Here is a 21969-nt window from a genome sequence, read left to right as displayed (position 1 = left end):
GGCGCCGGTGCCATCTGGGCGTCGGGAGCACGTCGTGTCTGGCTGGGATGGGCGCCCTGTTCACCCCAGGCAGGCTGCAGCTTCCCCTGCCCTTTGCACAGAGGAGAGGGTGCGCTCTGGACCCTTCCATTCAGCTCTGCCGGGCAGGGCCCGGCATCCCTTTCCCCGGGAAAGGCCCAGTGGTTTGACCGGGGTGCAGCCCAGGCGCCTCAGTCCGCAGAGCACCGTGGAGACCCTGAGGGGTGCGCCACCGCCCACGCTCCCTGACAGGGCGCGCCGAGGGTGGGGGTCCCTGCCTGGGACAGCCCCACCCACTGCCTGCCTTTCTCTGCTTTCTGGCCAGGTGTTTTTGGCTTGGCTTTGTGATCTGTACCTGCCATGGAGAACATCAGTAAACACGAGTCACAATCAAGATCTCTGGCGAAAGGCCTGGGGTGGGAGGAGCCTGCGATGGGAGCTGTTTCCCAGAGATTCAGCCCACCTTGCCTTGCAAGCGCAAGGTTCCAAGTTCGATCCCCGGTACCAAAAAAAAAAAAAAAATCCACCCCTTTACAGTACAGGAGTAAGTGTTCTTAGGGTATTTGCAATGTGGAGCAACCATCACCACTGTCTGTCCCCCGCACTTCCGTGGCCCCACAAGGAAGCCGCATCCGGCTCCCAGAAGGCACCACCCTCTGTCTTTGTGACCTGCGCTGTGGACCCCATGCGGTGTTCGCCCTCGGCAGCAGCACCCCTGGGCCGCAGTGGCTGTATGGACTCGGAGTGTGTGGTCCTGTCTTGCTGACCTTCCCCCTGTTCGGGGGAGCGGGTCGGGCTGTGTGTGGGGTGATGCGGTGGCCGTGGCCCCCTAGTCCAGGTTGGGTCTCAGACCGCTGGCCCTGGGCGTGCAGGCATCCTCTGGAAGCTTGGCGCTGGGCTCCACAAGAGGGCGCTGTCTGAAAGTCTTCCGTGCGCTGGGAGTGACGCAGCCGTTCAGGAGGGTTTGGGGCGCGTGCTCCTGTCTTCCCAAACATCTAGAGCTCAAGGAGTGCAGAAAATTCTGACCTCCCTACCCACCCGACCACCCAACCACCCAGCCACCCAGCACCCACCCACCTCCTCCCACTGTCCTCACCATTTAGCGGGCAGGGACCAAGTAGCCCAGCCCTGTCCACGATTCCTCTGTGATCATGGAAAGCCACATGTGGTCACTGAGGGAAACTGAGGCTCAGGGAGGTTAAGGAACTTGCCCAGGGTCATGGGGCTCACATACAGCTGAGGCAGCATTCGAACCCAGGCCTTGTGGTGCAGGGCCCAGGCTTTACATGCGCCACGGTCTCAGGTCAGGTCCGGGTGGGTGAGGGACATTCAGCGGCCAGCAGGGAAGGAGAAGGCTCCTTGTCCCCCTGGACTGGCCCCTGTGGTGTCCGAGCTCCTCAGCGCTTCCAGGCTGGGGCTGAGAGCCTGTTATTGTGCTTTTGGCATGGTGGGCACCAGCCTGGCCATTGCATAGGCAGCACACAGGGCACCAGGTCACCGGCCCGTGCCCCTCCTCAGGCTGAGAGGGACAGAAGGGCACATCCGGGTGGGGATCACCTGGCCGCATTCTTCGTGCTTCCCCAGTCTCTGCTTCTATAGGCTGATCTGATGGAGGAGGCCTTGACCCAGCCTCTGAGCCACACCCCAGGAGACTGGCTTCTCCTGGCCCCACCCAGCTGCCACCCAGCTGCTTCCTTGGGCAGCGAAGGGCCACTCCACCTTCTCTCTCCATCCCAGGGGCGGAGGATGTCATCTGCAGTCTCGGCCCTCTGGATCAAAACACGATGCTTGCCCTTCCCAGGATGGGGAACAGCGCCTGCACTGCTGCGGTGCTGTGTCCCCACCACACCTGTGGTGTCGCATTTATGACACAAGTGTTTCCCTCTCGCACCCCTGAGAAAGGTCACTGGCTTTTAGCCCCCAGTGAGTGTCTTTCCATGTCAGAAGCAGACACTCAGCAGCCCCAGTGCAACCCAGAGCAGAGAGCCCTTCCTGCTCGGGTTCCCTGGGCCTCCTGAGCCGAGGGCCTGGCCCAGAGATGCCTGGGCCCTGCCGGGCTGTCCTGGCACCAGTGCAATTGTAGGAGCAGGTTTATGTGTCGCTTGCGTCAAGGGCTCCTTCCTTGCAGGGAGGCCCAGCCCTAACTGGAGAGTGGAAGTTGGGGTCCTGCTCTCTTCCTGGGAGGTGATCTCTGGCCTGGCTCTTGGGCGCAGCAGCTCCCTAGGGGCCCACCCGCCCGTGTCACTCACCAAGGTCCAGCGCTGTGGCAGTGGGGAGCTGCACCGTGAATGGCCATGATGTCACTTGGGACCTGCCCAGTTGGCCAAATCCCACCTGGTTGTGCTGCCCTCCACTGCCCTTGGCCTCTGTTTGCTGAACCCCTCTCAGCACCCGCTTTGGAGAGGAGGTGCTTGTTCCTCAGCTGCAATTGCTGCCGAGTGGAGTGGGGTGCTGTCTCTTCTCAGTGTCCACAGGAGGAAGAGACGGCAGGGGGAGCTTGATGGCCATGTGCATTGTCAGTGTGGCTGGAGCAGGCAGGAAAGTCTGGAGGGGTCCTGGAAGGGATGAGGGGACCCCTTAGGGCACCCTGCCTCTGCTCTGCCCAGCTGGGCTGGCAGCTCCGGGCCAGTGGGGTGGGGAGGCTTCTGCTGGTTGCATTGTGGCTATCCTAGCCTGGCCCTGCCAGCCTGGGAGCCCTTGTGCATGAGTGATGGGAGCGGGCGTGTCCATGCTGTGCTCCATAGGGGTATCGGACGCTGTGGCTGTCTGGGAAGTGGGCTGTTTGAGGCTACTTATCCATAAATTGCCACTGGGTCAGGACTCTTGGTCGTAAAGAACAGGAAAGCTAATTCATGTTGACTTAAGCTAGGAGGGAATTTGTTAATTTACATAATGGAAAAGTCTAGGGCCCTGATGGCTTCAGGGGCAGCTTGAGCCAGGGATGCAGACAGTGTTGGCAGGACCCAGCTTCTCCTCACATCATGCCTCTGCGGCCCTCTATACCACTGGCAGGCAGGTAGTTTTGAAAAATAGCTGTGAGGATCTCTGGGTTTGCACCAAAGTAGTGCCAATTCAGTAGAAAAAAGAGACACTCTTTCCCATTGTTTCCCACCACTAAGAAGGGATCTGGAGTTGGCTGATTGGCCTTGTTGGGGCCACCAGCACTGTGGCTGAGGGGAGGTGCTGCTCTCAGGCACCTTGCAGCCCTGCTGCTGTGGGACAGTCGTCCCGAGCTTAGTGACTTAGAGGGTCCTCTGGTTTCTTTAGCTGGGGAGTCTGCAGTGTGGGCGGTGCCCAGCTGAGAAGTCCCCTCTGCCCCATGTGGCATCAGCTGAGCCAGCCCAGGCTGGGGCTGATGATTCCGTCAAGATGGTGAAGTGGGTTAGCTGTCAGGCCAGGCCTGGCGCTGTGTCTGTGGCCTTCCCTGCAGGCTGGGTGTCCCTGGGCACGGCCGTGAGTGTCCCAGGAGACCGGCAGTGGCAGGCTGACCTGCATCTCTTCTGCTGTGGTCTACGGGCCAAGCCACTCCAGAACCCAGGCACCAGGGAAGGGGATGCAGGCCCTCTCTAGATAGCGGACCAGATTGGGCTCTCCGTGAGGCAGAGGTGGCCCTCCGTCCTCAGGGTGAGGCCCGAGAATGGCGGTGGGGTCTCCTCTTGGCAGAGGCCAATTTCAGACTCAGGAGAAAAAGCCTCGGGAGGCAGAGGTGCTGCACAGTCTCCAGCTCCACTCTTACGGCCTCGTGAGCGTCCTGGTGCCCAGCACCTGGGGTTGACTCTGAGAGGTGAGGACACTGCAGGACCTCACAGAGAAGCCCAGGGGCTCCCCCTGGGCAGCACCCTGTTCTGGGGACTTGGATGTCCAGGCTTCACGCACCTTGACCCGCCCGGCCTGGACCTGCCACAGGAGGAGCCGTGGACGTGGCCCTGCATGGATGTGGCTCAGACTCCTCCAGCATGGTCTCCACGCACCTGTGTGTGCAGCCCCGCACCCCTGAAGGGACAGATGGGGCACAGGACTGCAGCCTCTCAGAAGTGTGGGGAGTGCATTGGTCAGGGCATGGGGGAGGTTGTGGGCAGGCCTCCTGGTGGCCGGGATGAGCAAAGAGCGGGGAGCAGCACCTGAGGGGTGGGGTGTGGGGCTACAGGATCTTTCTGGGGCTAACAGTGGTTTGTTTGCTTATTTATTGATTTGTTTCTGCAGTGCTGGGGATGAGCCCAGAGCCTTACACTGAGCTACATCACCAGCCCTTTCATTTTTTTTTCTGAGACAGAGTCTTGCTGACTTGCCCAGGTGGGATTCGAACTTGTGATCCTCCTACCTTAGCCTCCCAGAGTGCTGGGATCACAGCTGTGCTCCACAAGCCCATCTGACTGTGTTTAAAATGCCTGGCGATTTGGAGCAGGAGGAGGTCCTGAGCTTTCCTCTGAATTGATTCTCAGGACTACCGAGCACCTCACAAGAGGACCCCCTCTCTCCGGGGAGAGCCCCGCCCCTGTGCTTTGCTTGGGGACCCTCAGGTCCCTTCCTGTTGGAAGTGGTTCCCATATTTGACAGGCTTCTGGACAGAGGCATGGCTGGAGCTCTTGGGTGTGGGGTGACCTGCTTTCCTTCTGGGGATTGGCTGGCTCATTTGTCCTGGGAACAGCAGGGCCACCCGCCCCAGGCCCGCCTGTGGTGCTGGCCGAGCAGCTGTGTGCTCTCACCAGTGCCAGACATGGGATCAGAGAGGTCACTGGTAGCTGCACAGTGGAAGGCAGCAAAACGCTTCCCAGCCAAGGGACAGAGCAGTCTGCATGTGGAGCCAGCAGGCGAGTGGAGGGTCACTCAGCAGCTCTGGGCCTGCTGGGCCCTTGGGGTCACCCACACAGTTCCAGATGTGCTGCTGACTTCTGGCTGCAGCAGGTGGACAGTGTCCAGGGTCTGAGAAACACATGCTAGAGGACTCCATTGCACCAGCAGCTTCCTGTAAGCGACAGGTGTTTCCTTCCCCGCAGAACTCAGCCACTGTCCCTTCCCTCAGAGGCCCTTCCTTCAGCCTTCAGAGGTTAGGACTGGATGTCTTCCGGAGGTTGTTACCCTGCAGCCCACACTCCCTGAGGAGCCTGCCAAAGAGCCTGATGGCACAGTCACCTACGTGACCCTTCTGGAAGGTCCTGAAGCTGTGAGGCAGTGCCGAGCCCGGGGCTGCCCCTTGTCAGGAGGCCAGGACAGTCAGACACTGGGCCTCTGTTACCGCAGAGGACAGGCCATGAAGGCCAGACCTCGGAGGACCCGGCTGCTGACGCTTGGTGACCACAGCTGTCTCTGCCACATGCACCTTGCCGCCTGAACTCGATGCAGTCCAGACGGGAGCTGTTTCCCTGTGCCTGCTTTCAAGTCAGGAGAGTGAGCGGGGTGTGGGGGTGCACCCCTGTGGTGCCAGCACCCTGGGGGGCTGAGGCAGGAAGGATCACAAGTTCTAGCCTGGCCTGACCAGTTTAGAGACTTAGTGAGACCCTGTCTCAGAAAATAAAAATGGAGCTCATTGTGAAGGCCCTGGGTTCAATGTCCAGGACCACAGGGAAAAAAGAGGGGGAGAGGGGAGGGAGGAGGAGAGAAAAGCTCCCCGAGAGCTCCAGCGCTTGTTTCCTGCCACGTAGCTCCTCAGAACCAGAGCTGGGGGCCCAGCCCACGTCTGAATGGGAGGCTGGCTGTACCCGCAGGCAGCACTACCTCACACCTGTCGTACCTGGGCAGCCCTGGAGGGAGGCTTTGCCCAGAGAGGTTTAGCCACTTCTCTGGTCCCAGATGCCTCATGTGGCCTCCGAGGCCCCAATCCCAAGAAGTCCTGTCAGGAGCTTTGCTGCCCGTGATGGCTCAGGTCCCACACTGCATCTGGTAGCTCCATCCTGATGGTGGTTCATGGGCTCCCAGGCCCTCCCCTCTGGGTCTGCCAGACTCGGCTGTGCTCGGTGGGCTCTGTCTGCTGAGACCCCGTCTCCACCCCTGGACAAACTCACCCAGTGGGCCTTGTGTGCCCCTGCTTGGCATGGTGAGGGAGGGAGTGACTTCCGGAGCCCGGCTCTCCCCATGCGCGGCTGGGGTCCCAGCGGCTCCTGTGCCCTCGGGGCTCAGTCTGTGTCCTGAGGGACAGGGGTGTGTGTGGGGGCCTGTGTGGCCTGCACCTGACCCGCCTGCTGCCCCAGCCCTGCCCTGTGCCCACTGCAGGCCCTGTCTGCTTCCCAGGACTCTTGGCTGACCCGCATTGCCCCAAGGTGGCCTCAGTGCCAGGGCTGGGGCAGGGAGTGCCCAGGATGGCTCTGTGATCAGCTGGTGATGTCTGCCGCAGGCCCGGGCTGGGCTTGTGTGCGAGCCTTGTGGGTCTTCATCGCTCCCCAGTGACTCCCCGGTGTTTGGCACAGGGTGGCGTGGGTATCCACTGTTTCCTCTGAGGGGTGTCACGCTGGGGGGTTGGAGAGCCCACCAGAGGGACGGGAAACTTCCTGTCCTCTCTCTTGCTGTTTCCAAGGGAGACCGCCCACTGAGGGCACCGTTTTCATGTTAACACAACAGACCAGGTCGAACCGGAGCAGGGAAGGTGCTGGCACCCGGAGGAGGCCAAGCCTGGCATTCCACCTCGGGGAGCATTCTGTTGCCTCAGCACCTGCCAAGCAAGTGTTTCCTTTCCAGACATCCCACACTCGGGGAGATCCCAGCATGCCAGCCCCACCAACCCTGCCCACTGCTCCCCCAGGTTCCACTTTACTCATCCAACAGATTTGTGAATCCGACCTTTTTAAAAAGGGAAAGATTTAAAAACTGTGTGCACAGCGCGTCCGCTCTCTTCTGTGTGCCCTGCTCCTGTACGTGCATAGTTGCCTGGGGGCTTGGGCCACAGCCTGGGGCACAGTGTCCTTCGGAGCTGCTTTCTGGGCAGGGCGCTGTGCCTGGGTATCAGGCCAGGGCTCCTGGTGCTGCCACATCGGCATTTCAAATGCTGAGACTGGCTGGTGGCCCTGGAGGGTCAGCCCCACCCAAAGGCTCAAAGCGTCCACTGTGCCTTGGTCCATTATCTCACAGGCTGTGAAATAGGCTGACAGAGATTTTGAATTATGAACGTCCATACAGGGACTTCATTTACTTCTTTTTTCTTTTGGTACTGGGGACCGAACTCGGGACCTTGCACTTACAAGGGAGGCAGCGGAACCACTGAGCTAAATCCCTGGTCCGTTTTTTTTTTTTTTTGGTACCTCGTTTACTTCTCATAGCAACCCTGAGGTTATTGTCTTGCAGCTTTTCAGAGTAGGTCTGCCATGGCTTCGCAGCACCACATGGTCCTGCATGGGGTTCCAAGGCCACAGGGGCCAATGGGGCTGCGGTAGCAGGGATCTGTTCTGAGACCCTGATTCTCTGTGAACAGTTTTTTTTTTTTGGTACTGGGGATCGAACTCGGGACCTTGCACTTTTGAGGCAGGGGCCAAAACCACTGAGCTAAATCCCCGGCACCGTGAACAGTTTTTTTTTAATGTCAATTGTATTTTCTCCTGTATTTTTGTGGACTCCTATCAGTCTTAGGTTATTCTTCTTTGCATCACCTAGCAGCTGCTGGACTGATTTCTCATGGTCCCTTACTATCTTTAAGAAATCTCTGTTTTCATGGTCCTTAACCGCAATCCTGTCTTCTATATCTGATATTCTATCTTCAGATTCCCTTAATCTGCTATGCATGCTTTCAATGGAGTTTTTAATCTCCTGAATATCTGTTTGAATCTATTTCATGGATTCCATTTCTTTCTTATGTTGGGCGATCATGGTTTATATTTCTTTCTTATGCTGGGCATTCATGGCTTTCAGCATACTTTTGAGCTCATCTATTTTTTTATCTGTTTCTGTTTTAGAGCCTCTAATTATGTCTTTCACTCTGCTCACCATGTCTGTAGTTATCTGGGAGATTATGTCTGCTTTGAATTTTTCTAGAGTCTCATTCATCTGTTTTGTTACTTCCTGTGCTATCAGTTCAGCCTGTCCAGGTGGTTGATTATCGGACTTTTCCACCCCATTTCCCCAAAAATTGCCTTTTGTAGGGTGGAAGCCTGGGTTTGTGACTTGCTTAAATGTCTTTTTCATTTTTGTTTCTGGTACTGTCACTTATAAGCCAATGAGTCCCAGTAAGCCAGTCACAGACCCCTGAGATTCAGACAGACTTCTGGCTGCAAGTCCCAAATTGAGCTCCCCGCCCTCCCACAGGGCTGAACTCTGCAAGGCTCTACTACAGGTTCCAGCTGCCCTTCCCCTGAAGATAGTCCAGGATCAAGTGGGAGGTGATGATCCCTCCAACTTACCAAGCACGGTGGTCTGGTGTGCCTTTATTGCAGAGATTCTTTTCACTTTTCCAGTGGGATTCAGTTTTCATCAGGGAGCCTGAGAGAGGCCTCTCTCTGCTGTTCACCTCTGCAACTCAGGACAATGGCCTTTATGTCCCCCTGTGCCTCTGTAATGTGGAACTGGGTAGCTGCACAGCCAAGAGGCCAGAGGCAGCGGTGGTGGTGGGGCTGGCTGTTGTTACAGGTGCCTGTGGGGCCAAGCCAGTGGCCGGTGGGCCTGCGGGGTGGGGTGGGGGTGTCCTCACCGTTTCCTGGATGCAAGTGGGCTGACGCTGATTCTCTTTAATGCTGCACCGGCATCTCTCCTGCTGGAAGTTTTTGGGAACAAGTCTTTACCTACCTGTTCTTGTTGGATCACGGGTCATGGCAGCCTCTGGATGTGTGTCTCCTACTGGGGCAGTCCCCACTGTCTGCATGTGTAAAGGAAGGTGCACACATGCAGGGTGCCAGGTGTGGGAGTGAGTCAGCCACCCAAGCGCTGGCTCATCTGCCTCCCGGCCCTGGTGCAGGGCTCTGCCCCTCTCTGGCTTTGTCAGCCTGAGGTACAGAGGCTGGTGTCATCTGAGCCTGCACTGACTGGGGTGTGAGCAGCTCTCCACTCACTCCTGCTGTGATGTCCCCGGCCCCAGACTCTGCTCCTTCCTCCCCTGTCCCCTGCCTGGAGTAGGAGGAGGCCCTGGGAGTCCAGCGTGCTCTGAGGGCCTTTCTGTCCTGGGCCGGGAGGTGGCACTGAGGTCCTCACCGTGGCACGGGTGAAGTGTGGGAAGCCAACAAGTGTGAAGCACATCACACTTGAACAGTGGTCCTGCAAATCATTGGCTTCTGTGAGCTGGGAGGGCCATGGCCAACCCTCCTGGGCCCCCGATTTTATCAGTCAACAGAACTGGGGCTTGAGAGATGCAGATGCACATCTGTGGGCACTGCTGTCCTCCCCAGAGGGCCTGGCTCTGCAGACCCCTGAGAGATGGTGTGTGGGGTTATGGTTTATATCTGTGGAAGGCCATTGGATTAGGGGCTTATAGCAGATTGCTCTTAGGAGGCGGCTCCTGATGGGAAGGGGCGGGTCACTGTGGGTGTGACCGGAAGTTCACATCTCCCTTCCCGTTTCTTCCCTGACGCGCTACTTCCTGTTCACCATGCCTCGAGCCGCTCTCCTCCCCGAGGCTCCTCTGCCCTGCCGTTCTGCCTCAGAGCCTGCCGACCACCAACCGACAGACGAGCAGTATAAACCTCTCCTCCGGTTGAGTCGGTGTCGAGCACGGTGTCCCAGCGAGGAGAAGGTGAGTCAGGCAGAGGCTGTGATCCTCTGCTGTGGGGGGCGGCAGAGCGAGGGAGCCAGTGCCGGGCGGGGCCAGGCTGAGGCAGGCAGGTGTGGATCCTGCGTGGCTGCAACGAGGCCAGTCTGTGAGGAATGGAGGGAAGGCCTTGGGCCCCTTCTTTCTCCGGCTCCTGATGGAAGAGGAGCTGGCCTGGCCCAGGTGCAGATGGTGGTGGCTGCTCAGGAGGTGGGGAGGAGCCGAGGCCCAGTGGGCTCTGAGGATCGGGCCAGGAGCATCTGCTGATGGCTGGCGAGCGGGAGAGACCCTGGGCAGCAGGCGGCACTGCTCCCCGAGTCGGGGGGCCCAGGAAAGATCAGGGCCATGTGGGCCGGCTGCTGGGGGCATGCGTCCGATGGAGGCCATCAGGACTGGAGCGCGAGCTGAGCCGCTCCCCAGCCTGTCTCAGCCTCGAGGCAGGGGCCCCGAGTGCGGGAGTGTGGGTGGGGGAACGAGGAGCCTGGGCTGCAGGGGAGGAGGGGCGCTCTGGTGCCTGAGCAGGGCGCAGCGGGTTACAGTCTCCACCCCAAGGAGCTGCAGGCGCAGCGAGCAGGCGGCGCGCAGAGAGGCTGTTCTCCACGGAGCAAAAGGGCAGGCCTTTGCCGCTGAGCCAGTGCCTTGGTGTCCCCCACACGTGAGTGTGAGTCACCGCATCGCTGCAGGTTCTGGGGCCGCACGCTGGCCTGGTGCCAGGCTGCTGGCCCCTCCCTGGGCCCGTCTGCTCCTGATGTCACTGTGGGGAGCAGCCAGTGAGGTGATGCAAGTTGGGCACCTGGCCCGGGTGCTGTGGGCAGAGCGCTTGGTAACTGCGGCCTCCGCCCTCCTGCCAGCCTCCTCCGCCTCCTTCACCCCCAGGCTGGTCTCCTGGCCATGTTCCCGCCCTTCAGGGATCCCATGCTGGAGGTGTCTCTCAGCCCCTCCAGCCTCTGGCCTTGCTGTGGGTCCCCTGGCACCTCGACAGGTGCAGCCCGAGTGCTTGTGCCTGGTGTCCAGCGCCCCACCCCCTCGCACTTGGCTGTGAGGTGAATGTGTCCTGTTGGAGATCTGGGAAGGGCTCGGAGGGCAGCGGCTGGGCCTGCCCAGGGCATCCTGGCGATCCTGAGTCTTCTACCCAGGTCCCAGGATTCTCAGAGGGCGATGAGCCGGGGCATGGGGAGATGGGCAATGCTTTTGCTGGGGCAATCCTCCCTGGCACTTGTTTTTGACTCTGTCCTGGGATGTCCAATAGCAGGACAACATGAGCCTCATAGTAACTGAAACTTCTCCAGCGGCCACACCAAAAACACTCAGAAGGAACAAGCCAGATTAATTTTAATAATATATTTTATTTAACTTTGTGGCACGTGTAGTGTTTCAAGGTGGCCACAGATGGCTAACAGCTGTCCTCCCTGGCCTGCCCCAGGCAGGGTCAGATGCTTTATGGCCCAATGGTTTCTGAGACTTGGATTCAAATCCTGGGCATGTTTCCTATGCTGCTGACCCCAACTCTCTGGGTGGTGGGATGGCTGCATGCACTGCTGTGTCACATGGTCTTGGGAGGACTAGACAGGACACATGTGCAGTATTGGGGTGTGGCAAGTGGCCCCCAGGCTGGCTCTCTGCATCTGGTCACTTCGGACTTGGACATTGAACTGAATGGTCTGGTTCAAGTCTTGGCTCCACTGTTCACTGTGTTCTTTCTCTGTGCCTCAGTTTCCTCTTCTGTGGAGTGGGGATAACAATAGCTCCTCCCCCATTAGGCTCTGTGTTGAAGAGAATTAATCAGCACCAAGGAGGGCTTTGCTAAATACACAGAGCTAAATGGCTGGTGTTCCTCACTGTGCAGGTGATCTGCTCCACGTTCACGGAGGGCCCTCGATTCTGAGTGTTGGGATCACATCACATGTGGCCTAGGGACACAGGGCCAGGACCCTCGCAGGACCTGCTAACCTGACCTCACTGATGTGTTTTATGGGGTGCCTACTCTGAGCCCATGCACGCGCCAGTCCCCCGTGGGCTGCTGACAGCCAGTGTGAGACCTCTTAATTGGCTTCAAGGGTAGTTGCAGTCTTCCTGAGCCAGTTAACGATCTCGGGTAATGAGCTCTCTCCTCTCAGTATTTGTTTAGTGCTTTATTCATGGGCATGAAATGGTGGTGGCGTTAATTTCAGGGGAACTTTAATGATTTTATGTGTTTGGAGAAGTTCCCAGCTCCTGACCTTTAGGTGCTAGGTCTGTTTGGGGCCATGTGAAATGTTTGGCGTCACTTGCAAGAAAGAAAAAAGAAGTGCTGTTTTCCTTAGAAATAGAATAGGCATTTCACAGCCCAACATTGTTCTGCCAGGAAATGTTCACCAAAGTCCTGAAGGCAGACCTGTGGAAATTTCCAGTACTTCTCCTAGAGGAAGGATTTGGGTTGTCACAACCAGAACAATCATCTTACCCCTCCATTTCCTGATCTCTTCACCAGTCTACCAACCAACCATCATCCAGTCATCCACCCACCTGTCCATCCATTTACCCACCCATCCACCCACCTATCCATCCATCCCTCCACCTACCCATGTATCCATCCACCCATCCATTTATCCACCCATGCACACATCCATGCACTTATCCATCTGCCCCCTACAGTGTACCCATCACCCATCGGTTCATCCACCCACCCATGGCACTCACATCCACTCACCGCTCCTCTGTCCACCACCTTGGTTGCCTGCAGCACTGAGGCAAACCTCACTCCACGCCCAGCTTCTTCTCTTACGTGTTGTACACCTGTCTGGTTTCTGCCTGGCCGTGTCAGCAGAGGGGCTCTGAGGCACACTGTGGGTGTGAAGGGTGCAGGAGCCCGGAGAGCCCAGAACCCTGGACCTTCCCTTTGCCACTTGAGTCCCTGTGACTTCTTTTCAGATCCTTGGGGTCGCGAAGGCCCCGGGTCCCAAGGCTTGCTTGGGAGGAAGCCAGAGACTGTAACTCTCTACCTTGGAAACAGTGGAAAGATCGAAAGTGAAAAGATTATCACTTCATCTTTTGTTTCCCTATTAAAACAGTTACATTTCCTGTCACTCTTCTCAAACCCTCCAGATACACTGCACAGGGACTTTCCAAGCTTTCCTCCTGTTTCTGTCCTCCCAGTGGGAGAGAAGCTGATTATGACCATGTCAGGTACACAGAGCCCCTGACTGGGCGACCCCACATTCTTCCTTTTCAAATAAAGTTTAAGACTATCCAGAACGACTTGCCAGGCTGACCTCTGGCTTTTGATCCTCTGCTGAGTTTTGTGCAGCCTGTTGGCGCAGCCTGCTGATGTGCTGGGATGAATGCCCTCGCTGGGGGAGGTGTTAACACCCTAGGTGTGTGTTGGCTCCTTGTCCTGCAGCCAGTGAGAAACCTCACGGCCTGTTGCCTGTCCTGGGTCCTAAGTGATGGTGGCCACGTGAAGATGCACCTGAGGGACACAGAGTTTCCTGTCTGTGCTTCACCCTGGGGTGCTGTCCTTAGGAGCTGATCTCAGAAACTCACGGCAGCCAGCCCCCAAGATGGTGTGGGGGCACCCTGAATTCAGGCCCTTGTGCAGCCCTTCCTCTTCATTCCAGGTTGGTCAGTGCAACCAGAGAGGGTCTGCAGAAGTGATGCAGTCATCAGAGGCACTGTGGCTTTCATCTTGTTCTCTCTCTCTCTCTCTTCTCTCCCTTTACTTTTGCGTCCAATCCTTTGTACGAGGAAGCCAGGTGCTCTGAGAGCAGCAGCTATGGAGAGGCCCAGGGTAAGGAACTGCAGCCCCTACAGCCTTCTGGGGAGCCCTCAGGGGACCAAGTCACAGCCATCAGGTCAGGTATTTGCTGCTGTCAGAGGCTTTGCTATTCCATGACGGGTAAGGAGAAAGGAATCGGGCTGGTAGCTTTTGAGTGGCAACAATAACAACAGGTATCTCCTACCTGCTGGCTGTTCCACAGATGTCCACTCGCCTGACCTTCATCCGTCCTTACGTGTGGCAGCTGAGAGTCGTGCAGTGACCACCCTAAGGTCACTCAGCCAGGCTGAGTTAGTGTAGGGTTGGTCCTGCGAGCCTGTCTCACAGGGTCCGCCTCGCAAGGGCTCACTAGGGATGGAGCAGACCTGAGAGCTCGAGGACCTGCACCCCTGCACACCGGTGCTCACATCTCAGAGAAGGAGAAGCAGATGGATTTTTCCAGATAATGTGCTCATGGTGAAAAAAATCTCTGAGCACTGGAGGTGAGGCTCTACCACTGTGCAGCACTTGCCTAGCATGCACAGAGCCCTAGGTTCGATCCCCAGCACTGGAAAAGGCATTCAAATGAAATTATGTTGAGTCCTGCATTGAAGAGATGCTTGGGGCAACCCACTGGGCCCCCGCCCCGTCTTTCAGGAACTATCCCTATTCCCCATTCTTTTTCCCCATTCCTATTTCCCAATAAAATTTCCTATTCTTTAAAAAAAAAAAAAAGAGATGCCTGGTTTGGGAAGAAGAGAATTCCATGAAGGGAAGCCTTTCCCCCATTCCTGGGGAGAGCCGTTTAGTTACCTACAGGGGTATGGGATGTGTCTAGGTGTCCCCCAAAGCCTCATGGGCTCGTAGGTGGGCTTTTTTGGAGCAGGCTGGATTAGGGTGTGTGATACTGGGATTAAGAGTGTGTGAAGCTAAATTAGTCAGCGGATTGGTTTAGCATAGTTCTGGGTGTGAATAATGGGAAGGCCCACCCTGGGTGTGGGTGGCACCACCCAAAAAGCTTATAGCCTGAATGGGATAAAAGGAAAAGGGAGGCTTGCTGTTCTGCTATTGCCGCTGCCGCCTTCTGCCTGCACTGCTGCAGACTGTTTCTCCTCTGCCACGCCACCCTGCCTTGGAGCCAGCCAACTATGGACTGGAACCTCTCTAAACCATGAGCTGAAATACACCTTTCCTCCTTGAATTTCGGGTGTTGGGTATTTTGTCTCAGCAATGAGAAAAGTAACTAAGACATAAAGCTTGGCAGAAGTTGACAAAATCCATTAAAATTATCTCATGTAAGTTGCTATACATATGTCACAGAGCTAAAATAAACGCATCTCTGGTGAGTTGTTTAAGTTTTGGTCAATTCTGCAAGTTTGTCACCCAACAAAAGGAGCCTTTGGGAGACCTGACTTGACTCAGTCAGGGCTGCGGCTGGTCCCCGCTGCGGGTGCCTAGGGCCCAGTGCTGTTGGGAACTTCAGAGGATGAGTTCAGGTGCACCTAGGAAGTTGTCCTCTGGGGACAGAAGTGGCAATGCTCGCTGCCTGCGTCCACAGGCCTCCCATGAGGCCACTGCACAGAAGCTGGCAGAAAGCAGGACACTCAGTGCAGCCTGGTGCAGAAGTTGTGGAACAAAGTGTTGGGCTGGGACAGTGGGGCAGGGTGCAAAACACACGACACGCCAGCTTCCAAGGCCAGCCTGCTCACAGTGCACTGCCACTGCCCCAACCACCTCTTCATTCCGCGCTGGCCACATTTCTCCCAGTGCCAAGTGGAACATGCATAATTCCACCAGCCAACAGCCATTAAAGCTCTTCCTGTGGGCTCTCTTGGCCACTCCTGGCCTAAGGCCACTGAGATTCAGTGCCCTGGTTACACATTGAGGGCAGATGGAATATTTGGTGGCTGATGCACTGTCAAGTTGGCATGGGGTAGAAACTCCACAATATGTCTTCAGATGTTTGATTTTTTTTTTTAGATGTACTAGGGTTTGTAATCTACACGTTCAATTTATCATAATCTACCTTCATATAATATATCGATCTGTGCACTGTGTAAGAGCTTTGTTGTCCACTTCCAATGCCACCTCCTGGTGTTCGTGTATCTTTGTCATATGTTCACTTTTACATGTGCTACAAATCCACAACCCTTTGCTTCTGTATTTCCTTTAGACTTTCCGTATTTTAGAGCGATTAAAGAATTCTCTTCTGCTCACTTTCATTTTAACAATCTCGAGAGTTCATGTTAAGTAGAGCCAAGTTTCTGTCTGGTTTCATATTCTTCTCCCCCAAGAAATCTTACTAATATCTTGTAGAACAAGTCTGCGGGTAATTAGTTATCTAAAATTTTATTTTTCTCTTGAATCAAGTTTATATTCTATAAAATGCTAATGTTAAATAATCTTTCAAAACTCAGTGGACCATATATGTGTGGTTCTATTTCTAGATTCTCTGTTTTATTCAAATGATCTATATGTCTTTCCTTACACCAACACTGCCTTGATTACTGTAGCTTTAGAAGAAGTCTTAAAATTGGGTGCTGAACGTCTTCCAACACTGTATTTGTTTTTGTTTTTGGCCTTTCTGGGTCCTTTGTACTCCTACATAACTTTTAAATTTCAATATCCAGTTCTTCATTTATAGCAAGTATACACAGACCTGAATTTTTATATATACCTTGTGTTTTCTAATCCTGCTAAATTCAAGTACAAGTTCTAGGGGCTCCTAGAGATTTCTTAGTATTTTCTCTGTAGATGATCATTTCATCTACATATAAAGATTTTGCTTCTGCCATGCCAATCCTATCCTAGTTGTGTCATTTTATTGCCAGACTATTTTGGTGGGGCCTAGGTTTCAAAGTTTAATGGACAGATAAAGAGTAAGCATATCTGCCCTTGTTCCCCACCTTAAGGAGAAAGCATTGTATCTTCTCCATTCATACAAGGCGTTCTCGCTGGAAGTATGGCGTACATGTCTTTAATTTGTTGAGAAGTTTCTGTTCTACTTCTAGTCTCCTGATAGCTTTTACCATGAACAGCTATAGAATTTGGTCCAATACTTTTTCTCCAACTAGTGACAGGATCATATGGCTTTTTCCTTTCCTCTGTTAAAATGATGACTTTTGGGGTGGATCTTCCAATGCTGAACCAACACTGCCATCCCTATAACAAAACCACTTTCTACATCCTGCCAGATCTGACTTCTAATAGTTTGTTTTGTTAAACAAATTTCTATCTATGTTCATACTTTTTTCTTCTATTATCTTTATCCAGTTTTAGGATTAGCACAATGTTGAGTTCCTAAAATGAGGGGAGAAGTATTTCTTCTTTTTTCTGCTTTAATTGTTTGATATAATTTATCAGTTAAAATGTTTATGAGCCTGCTGTTGTCATATAGGTAGGTTTTCAAGCTAGGAATATACTTTCTTTAATAGATGCTATTCAAATTTTATATTTCCTCCAGAGTTAGTTTCATTAATTTGTCTTCTAAGTTACTTCTTAGAAGTTGTCAAATTTATTTCAAAAAAGAGTTTTGTAATATGCTTTCTATATCCTTTTAAATTCTGTAAAATCTGTGGTAATGTCTCCTAGATCTTAATATTGTAATTTAAAAAATGTGTAACTGATGTTGTGTAACAGGAAGAAAAGGTCTAAAAGAGCAGGGGAATTGGGAGGGGTAGGGGAAGGGAAAAAAGGGAAAGGAAAAAATATGAGAAGAGGAAAAAAATGGAAACAAGGTCTTTGCAAATAGGGAAGGGTGGAGGGGGTGAAGGGAGGGCAAGGGAAGGGGAAAAAAAATAAGAACCAAGAGACTCATGTAATGGTACAAGATCCCAATGATGAATGTAACTGTATTGTATACCTAAAATGTACCAATAAAGTTAATGGGGGAAAAAATTAATTTTTCTGAAATAACAGTTGCTTCTCATAAAAGTGAAATTCTGTATTGACAGTTAATTCTTTTCTCATGTTTGTAATGAGAGCACTTCTTTATTCTCTGGATTGCATAGCTTCTGATGAGAAGTCTGCTGTCATTCTTATCTTTATATCTCCATTTCTCTGGCTGCCTTTAAGACTTTCTCTTTATTTTTCAGTAGTTTGTAGTATAATGTCTTTCTTTTTTTAAAAAAGTAACCCTTCTTGGGGTTCTCTAATCTTTTTGGATTTGTTTCTTAAAATTTTTCACTAGTTTTGGAAAATTCTCAGCTATTATCACTTCAAATATCTTTTTTTTGGGCACTGGGGATTGAACTCAGGACCTTGTGCTTGCAAGGCAGGTGGCACTGCCACTGAGCTACATCTGTGGGACACTTCAAATATCTTTGACATTGTTAATTGCTCCCTCTCTTTCCTGATGCAGGTTCAGTTACACATATGTTGGTGTGTTAGTTAGTTTCACATGACTACAATGAAACACCCGAGGAAGTTAATTTATAAAGTAAAAAGGTTTATTGTGGCTCATAGCTGTCAAGGTCCCAGTCTAAGATCAGCTGGCTCCATGGCTTTGGCCTCTGGCATGGTGGGCATACCTGGTGGAGCAAACTGCTTACCTCACAGGTCAGGAAGTAAAGGGAAAGAAAGGATGGGCCAGGGTCCCACAGTCCCCTTTTGGGGTGCACTGCTATGTCTCAGAATGTGGCTTCACCTCCTGACGTCCATAGTACCTTCCCAGGGCACCAGCCTGGCATCTGAGCTTTTACACATGAACCTTTGGGAACATGTGTCCAAACCACAGCGGAGTGTTGGTGCTATCCTTAGTGTTCTGAGTGATTCGCCACTGCCATTGTCATCACTGTCGTCATCTCAGCCTGCGTCTTCTTGCCCCTTCTCCGTACTGCAGTTGGGTGATTTCTTTTGACTCCTGCATGTCCATGGCCCCAAGTCTGCTGCTGAGCTGAGCTGCTGCTGCTCCTCCGCTGCCCGTGGTTCATCTCCTAGGCTCCCCAGTCCTCTCCCAGCCCAGGCACCATGCTCCTGAGCTGGCAATGGCTCTGTTTCCCTGGGCTAGGTGTGTGAGATGTGAGTATACGTCTGGTGTTTATTGCTCCATCATGGCAGGACCACCCAGTATTCCACACTTGCCTCTGCCTTTGAAGCTCATTCAATGTGGACGGCGTGTTGCTGGTCTACTGAGTTGGCTCGGAAGGTGGAGTGGGGTTTCCCTGAGCCTGGGGCAGCGGAGAGAGCAGCCTCAGCTTGTGGGGCTGGGACTCACTGCCCCAGGATGGGTTGGGGTCTGTGTGTAGCACCTGACTCAGCTTCAGGGCCATGTAGATGGGCCTTTGCACTGCACCCGTGCCAGGGACTTAGCCTCTCTGAGCCCCGATTTCCCCGGGAACGAGAGGGTGAGCGATGACTGGCGTGAGGGTCAGATGCAGTGGCCCCTGCCACTTCTCTGTCCTCTTTGCCACAGCCTGGCCACATGAGATGCTTATTAGGTGCCTTCAAACGAGTGGCAACGCCCTGGAGTTCTGCTGGTTCACACAAGCCAGTGAATAAACAGATGCATAGGAAAATAGCCCCAGAGCCTTCACCTCATGGCCAGGAGCATAGACCACCGATCCCTCTGCCTTCCTCCCTCCCTCAGCGCTGTACCTGGTTCCTCAGATCCACTGGCACATACTGCTTTATGCAGTGTTGTCCCAAAATATGCTACTTGTGCTTTGCTTTTTCTCCTCATACAGATACTCATCTTAGGAGACCTAGCGAAAGTCAGGAAACTAAGCATTTCTTGCCAGCGTGCACACCCTGTACCCTTAGACAAACCCTTCAACCTTCCCAGAGCTTCAGTCTCTTTGACTAAGAAAGAGGTAAAAATCATACAAGTTGGGTCTGAAGTCTGAGGTGAGTGTGAGAACCAGTCACAGATTACATCTGCAAATACTTCTTTTCTTTTTCTTTTTGTTTTTCGAGACAGGTCTCACTCTGTAGTTCAGGTTGGCTTTGAACTCACCATATAGCCCAGCCTGGCCTCAAACTTGAGGCAATCCTTCTGCCTCAGCCTCCCGAGTGCTGGGATTGCAGGTGTGCACCACCACGCCTGGACTTCTCTCTCCCATCTTCACTCCCAGTCCCTCTCTCCTGTTGGATGTAGGCGGAGGCCCCAGTCCACTCCGAGGTCCCCGCTGAGACGGGTGGGCAGAGGTGAAGACAGAGGGACACACTCGGCGCTTGCAGATTCACTTGGTGTTCGTGTGGCCCTTGATTCCTTCCTCTCATTACCCAGCTAAACTAACTTTTTATCACTTGTTCTTTTTGCCACACTCTTCTGAACAGACAGTAGAATATTAGCTTTGGAATGGGCGAGAGCCGCAAATGTTGTCTCCCCAGATGCTGTCTTTCTTTAGAGAAGGAGCTCTGGGAGGGGATGACTCTCCAGTAGCACCAGGCTGCTCCCCACTTCTCTGACCCCAGTGCGCCTGGTCAGCCTGAGGAGGCAGCCCGCCGACTGACATCTCATCCTCTGAGGCTCAGGGGAGTGAGGGCCCTGGAGGGCGATGCCTCCTCTTCCTCGATGTGAGCAAGTCCTCCGTCACCTCGTAACTCAGCATGCAGCCCACGGGCAGAGCCCTGGCCGGGAGTTGACAGCACAACTTCAGCCTCACCCGTACCTCCAAATTGGAATCCGCAGTGACCAGCCCAGGACTTCCGCCTGTGCTAGCACTGGGGATGCTCCACCTGCTCTTCGGCCCAGCAAGGGTGTGCAGAGTGACAGCCAGGGGCCCTGTGGCACTGCCAGGTAGGGGCAGCAAGTGCATGGGAGCCTGGGGGAGGCGGCCTGAGCTGGGAACAGCCCTGGGCCCCAGGGGCCTGTGTCTGCCTCCTGTTGCACCCTCGCTATGGGGTGAGGGAAGAGTGCCCTGTGGGCAGGGGAGGGAGGGACTGTCTGGGTGTTGAGGGACCCTGGAGGCCTTGTAGTCCACAGAGAGCCTGTCCCAGCCTCCCCATCACAGATGCCCTTGAGCCAAGGGTCACCTATAGTTTCTCACACCACATGTCCCCTTCTCAGCAGTGAGCCCCGGCTGAGACCCCTCTGGGACTTCACAGATTTGCCTGTCTCACTAGGCTCAGTGTAGGACCCAGCGGCATAAGCACAACATTAATTGTGGACATTCTTGTCAGCCCCAAGGAGCCTCTTACTATAGCACAACTTTCCCTCCTGTTAGCCCACCTGGTCCAAGGCAAGTGCTCATCTGCTCTGACCCTGGGCCCGCCGTCCTGGACACTGCAGGTGGACATCGTGTGACCATCGTTGTGTCTGGCTTCTGTCCCTCAGCACCTGTGTCCGAGGTCCATCCCTGTGGTGTGGCTCGGTGCTTCTTCTGGGGGCTGAGTGACGCTCCTGGCATGGACAGACCGTGTCTTACCTGGTCAGTCAGTGGCTGGTAGAGAAGTGGGCGATTTCTACTCTGGGCTGTTAGGAATGATCGTGCTCTGAAGGTTCACGTGCAGGTTCGTGTGTGGACAGATGTCTGCCTAGCTCCGTGGTGTACACCTAGGAGTGAAACTGCTGGGTCACACAGCGACTCTGTCAGTAAGTCCTCGACTTATGAACATTCAAGCTCTGAACTTTCCCAGATACGACATTCGTAGATGTGAACAGATGGCGGAAGCGGCTCACGTGTGTGCCGGATACCCAGTGCGCTGCTGTGTGCTCACGGTGGGGTGCGACAGTGCGCAGCAGCGCCACGTCCGTCAGAGCGCAGGGAGTCCGGGGGAAGAGGAGAAGCAGTGGGGATGTGGGGATGCTGGGACCAGAGCAATGTGCTTGTGTCTTATTTGTGCCAAAGGTGTCTGAGACTCCCTGTGTCGGACTTACGAACGAATCTGACTTACGAAGCTTCTCCCAGAATGGAACTCCACCTTAAGCCGGGACGTGCTGTTTTTATGTTTAACTTTTGAGGAGCTGCCAGACTGCTCTCCAGAGTGGCTTCACTGCTGCCTATTCCCACCGGCACATGTGACACTGCAGCTCTCCAGTCCTCTCCAGCCCGCCTGCTGTCTGGCTTTCGGTGTGAAGCAGTTTCTCGCTGTGGTTGTGATTCCTACTTCCCTGTGCCCAGTGATTTGGGGACCTTTGTTTGTGGTCTCTGGGGAAATGTTTATGCAGCTCCTTTCTCCAGTGTTTAGTGGGTTGCTTGCTCTTTGTTTTCCCCTCTGTGCTGGGAATGGAGCCGAGGCCTGGAGCAGGCGAGGGAAGTGCCTTTCCCCTGAGCCTCCCCGGCCGCCTTGCTCTTCAGTTGTTGTGAAGTTGGAGCTGCTGATGCGCAGCATTCTGTCAGATCCGTGGCTGCCGACCCTTCCTCCCATGCTCCGGGCTGTCTCTTCACCTTTGCTGGTGTCTTTCGAGTCTCTCTAAGTTTGATCAAGCCCAAGACAATAGCTGTTTTTCTTTGGGCCCCATGTCAAAGAGCCGATTGCAATTCCAAGGTAATGAAGATTTGTCCTTCTGTTGCAAGAATTTCAACTTTTAGCTCTTACCTTTCGGTGCTTGATGTGTTTGAGTTAGTTTTTTCTGGGTGGTGTGAGGAGAGGGTGCAGCTTGTTCAGTGAACGG

General features: G+C 54.2%; 1 protein-coding gene across 1 annotated transcript in view; it reads left to right on the top strand.

Moving 5' to 3' along the window:
* Positions 1-21969, top strand: part of CUNH16orf95 (chromosome unknown C16orf95 homolog) — a 49082-nt gene that overhangs the window by 13071 nt on the left and 14042 nt on the right. Inside the window, exon 8 of the mRNA XM_087189966.1 lies at positions 344-9664. Coding sequence (XP_087046092.1) covers positions 344-395 — 52 coding nt within the window. The 3' untranslated portion in view covers positions 396-9664. The remainder of the gene's footprint in view (positions 1-343; positions 9665-21969) is intronic.

This window comes from Heterocephalus glaber, unplaced genomic scaffold, assembly GCF_053883595.1.
Source record: "Heterocephalus glaber isolate CG9 unplaced genomic scaffold, H.glaber_assembly_v1.0 deba00000071, whole genome shotgun sequence".
In the NCBI taxonomy this organism is placed as follows: Eukaryota; Metazoa; Chordata; class Mammalia; order Rodentia; family Bathyergidae; genus Heterocephalus; species Heterocephalus glaber.
Note: the sequence above shows the minus strand (reverse complement) of the source record. Positions and strands in the feature narration are given on the sequence as shown.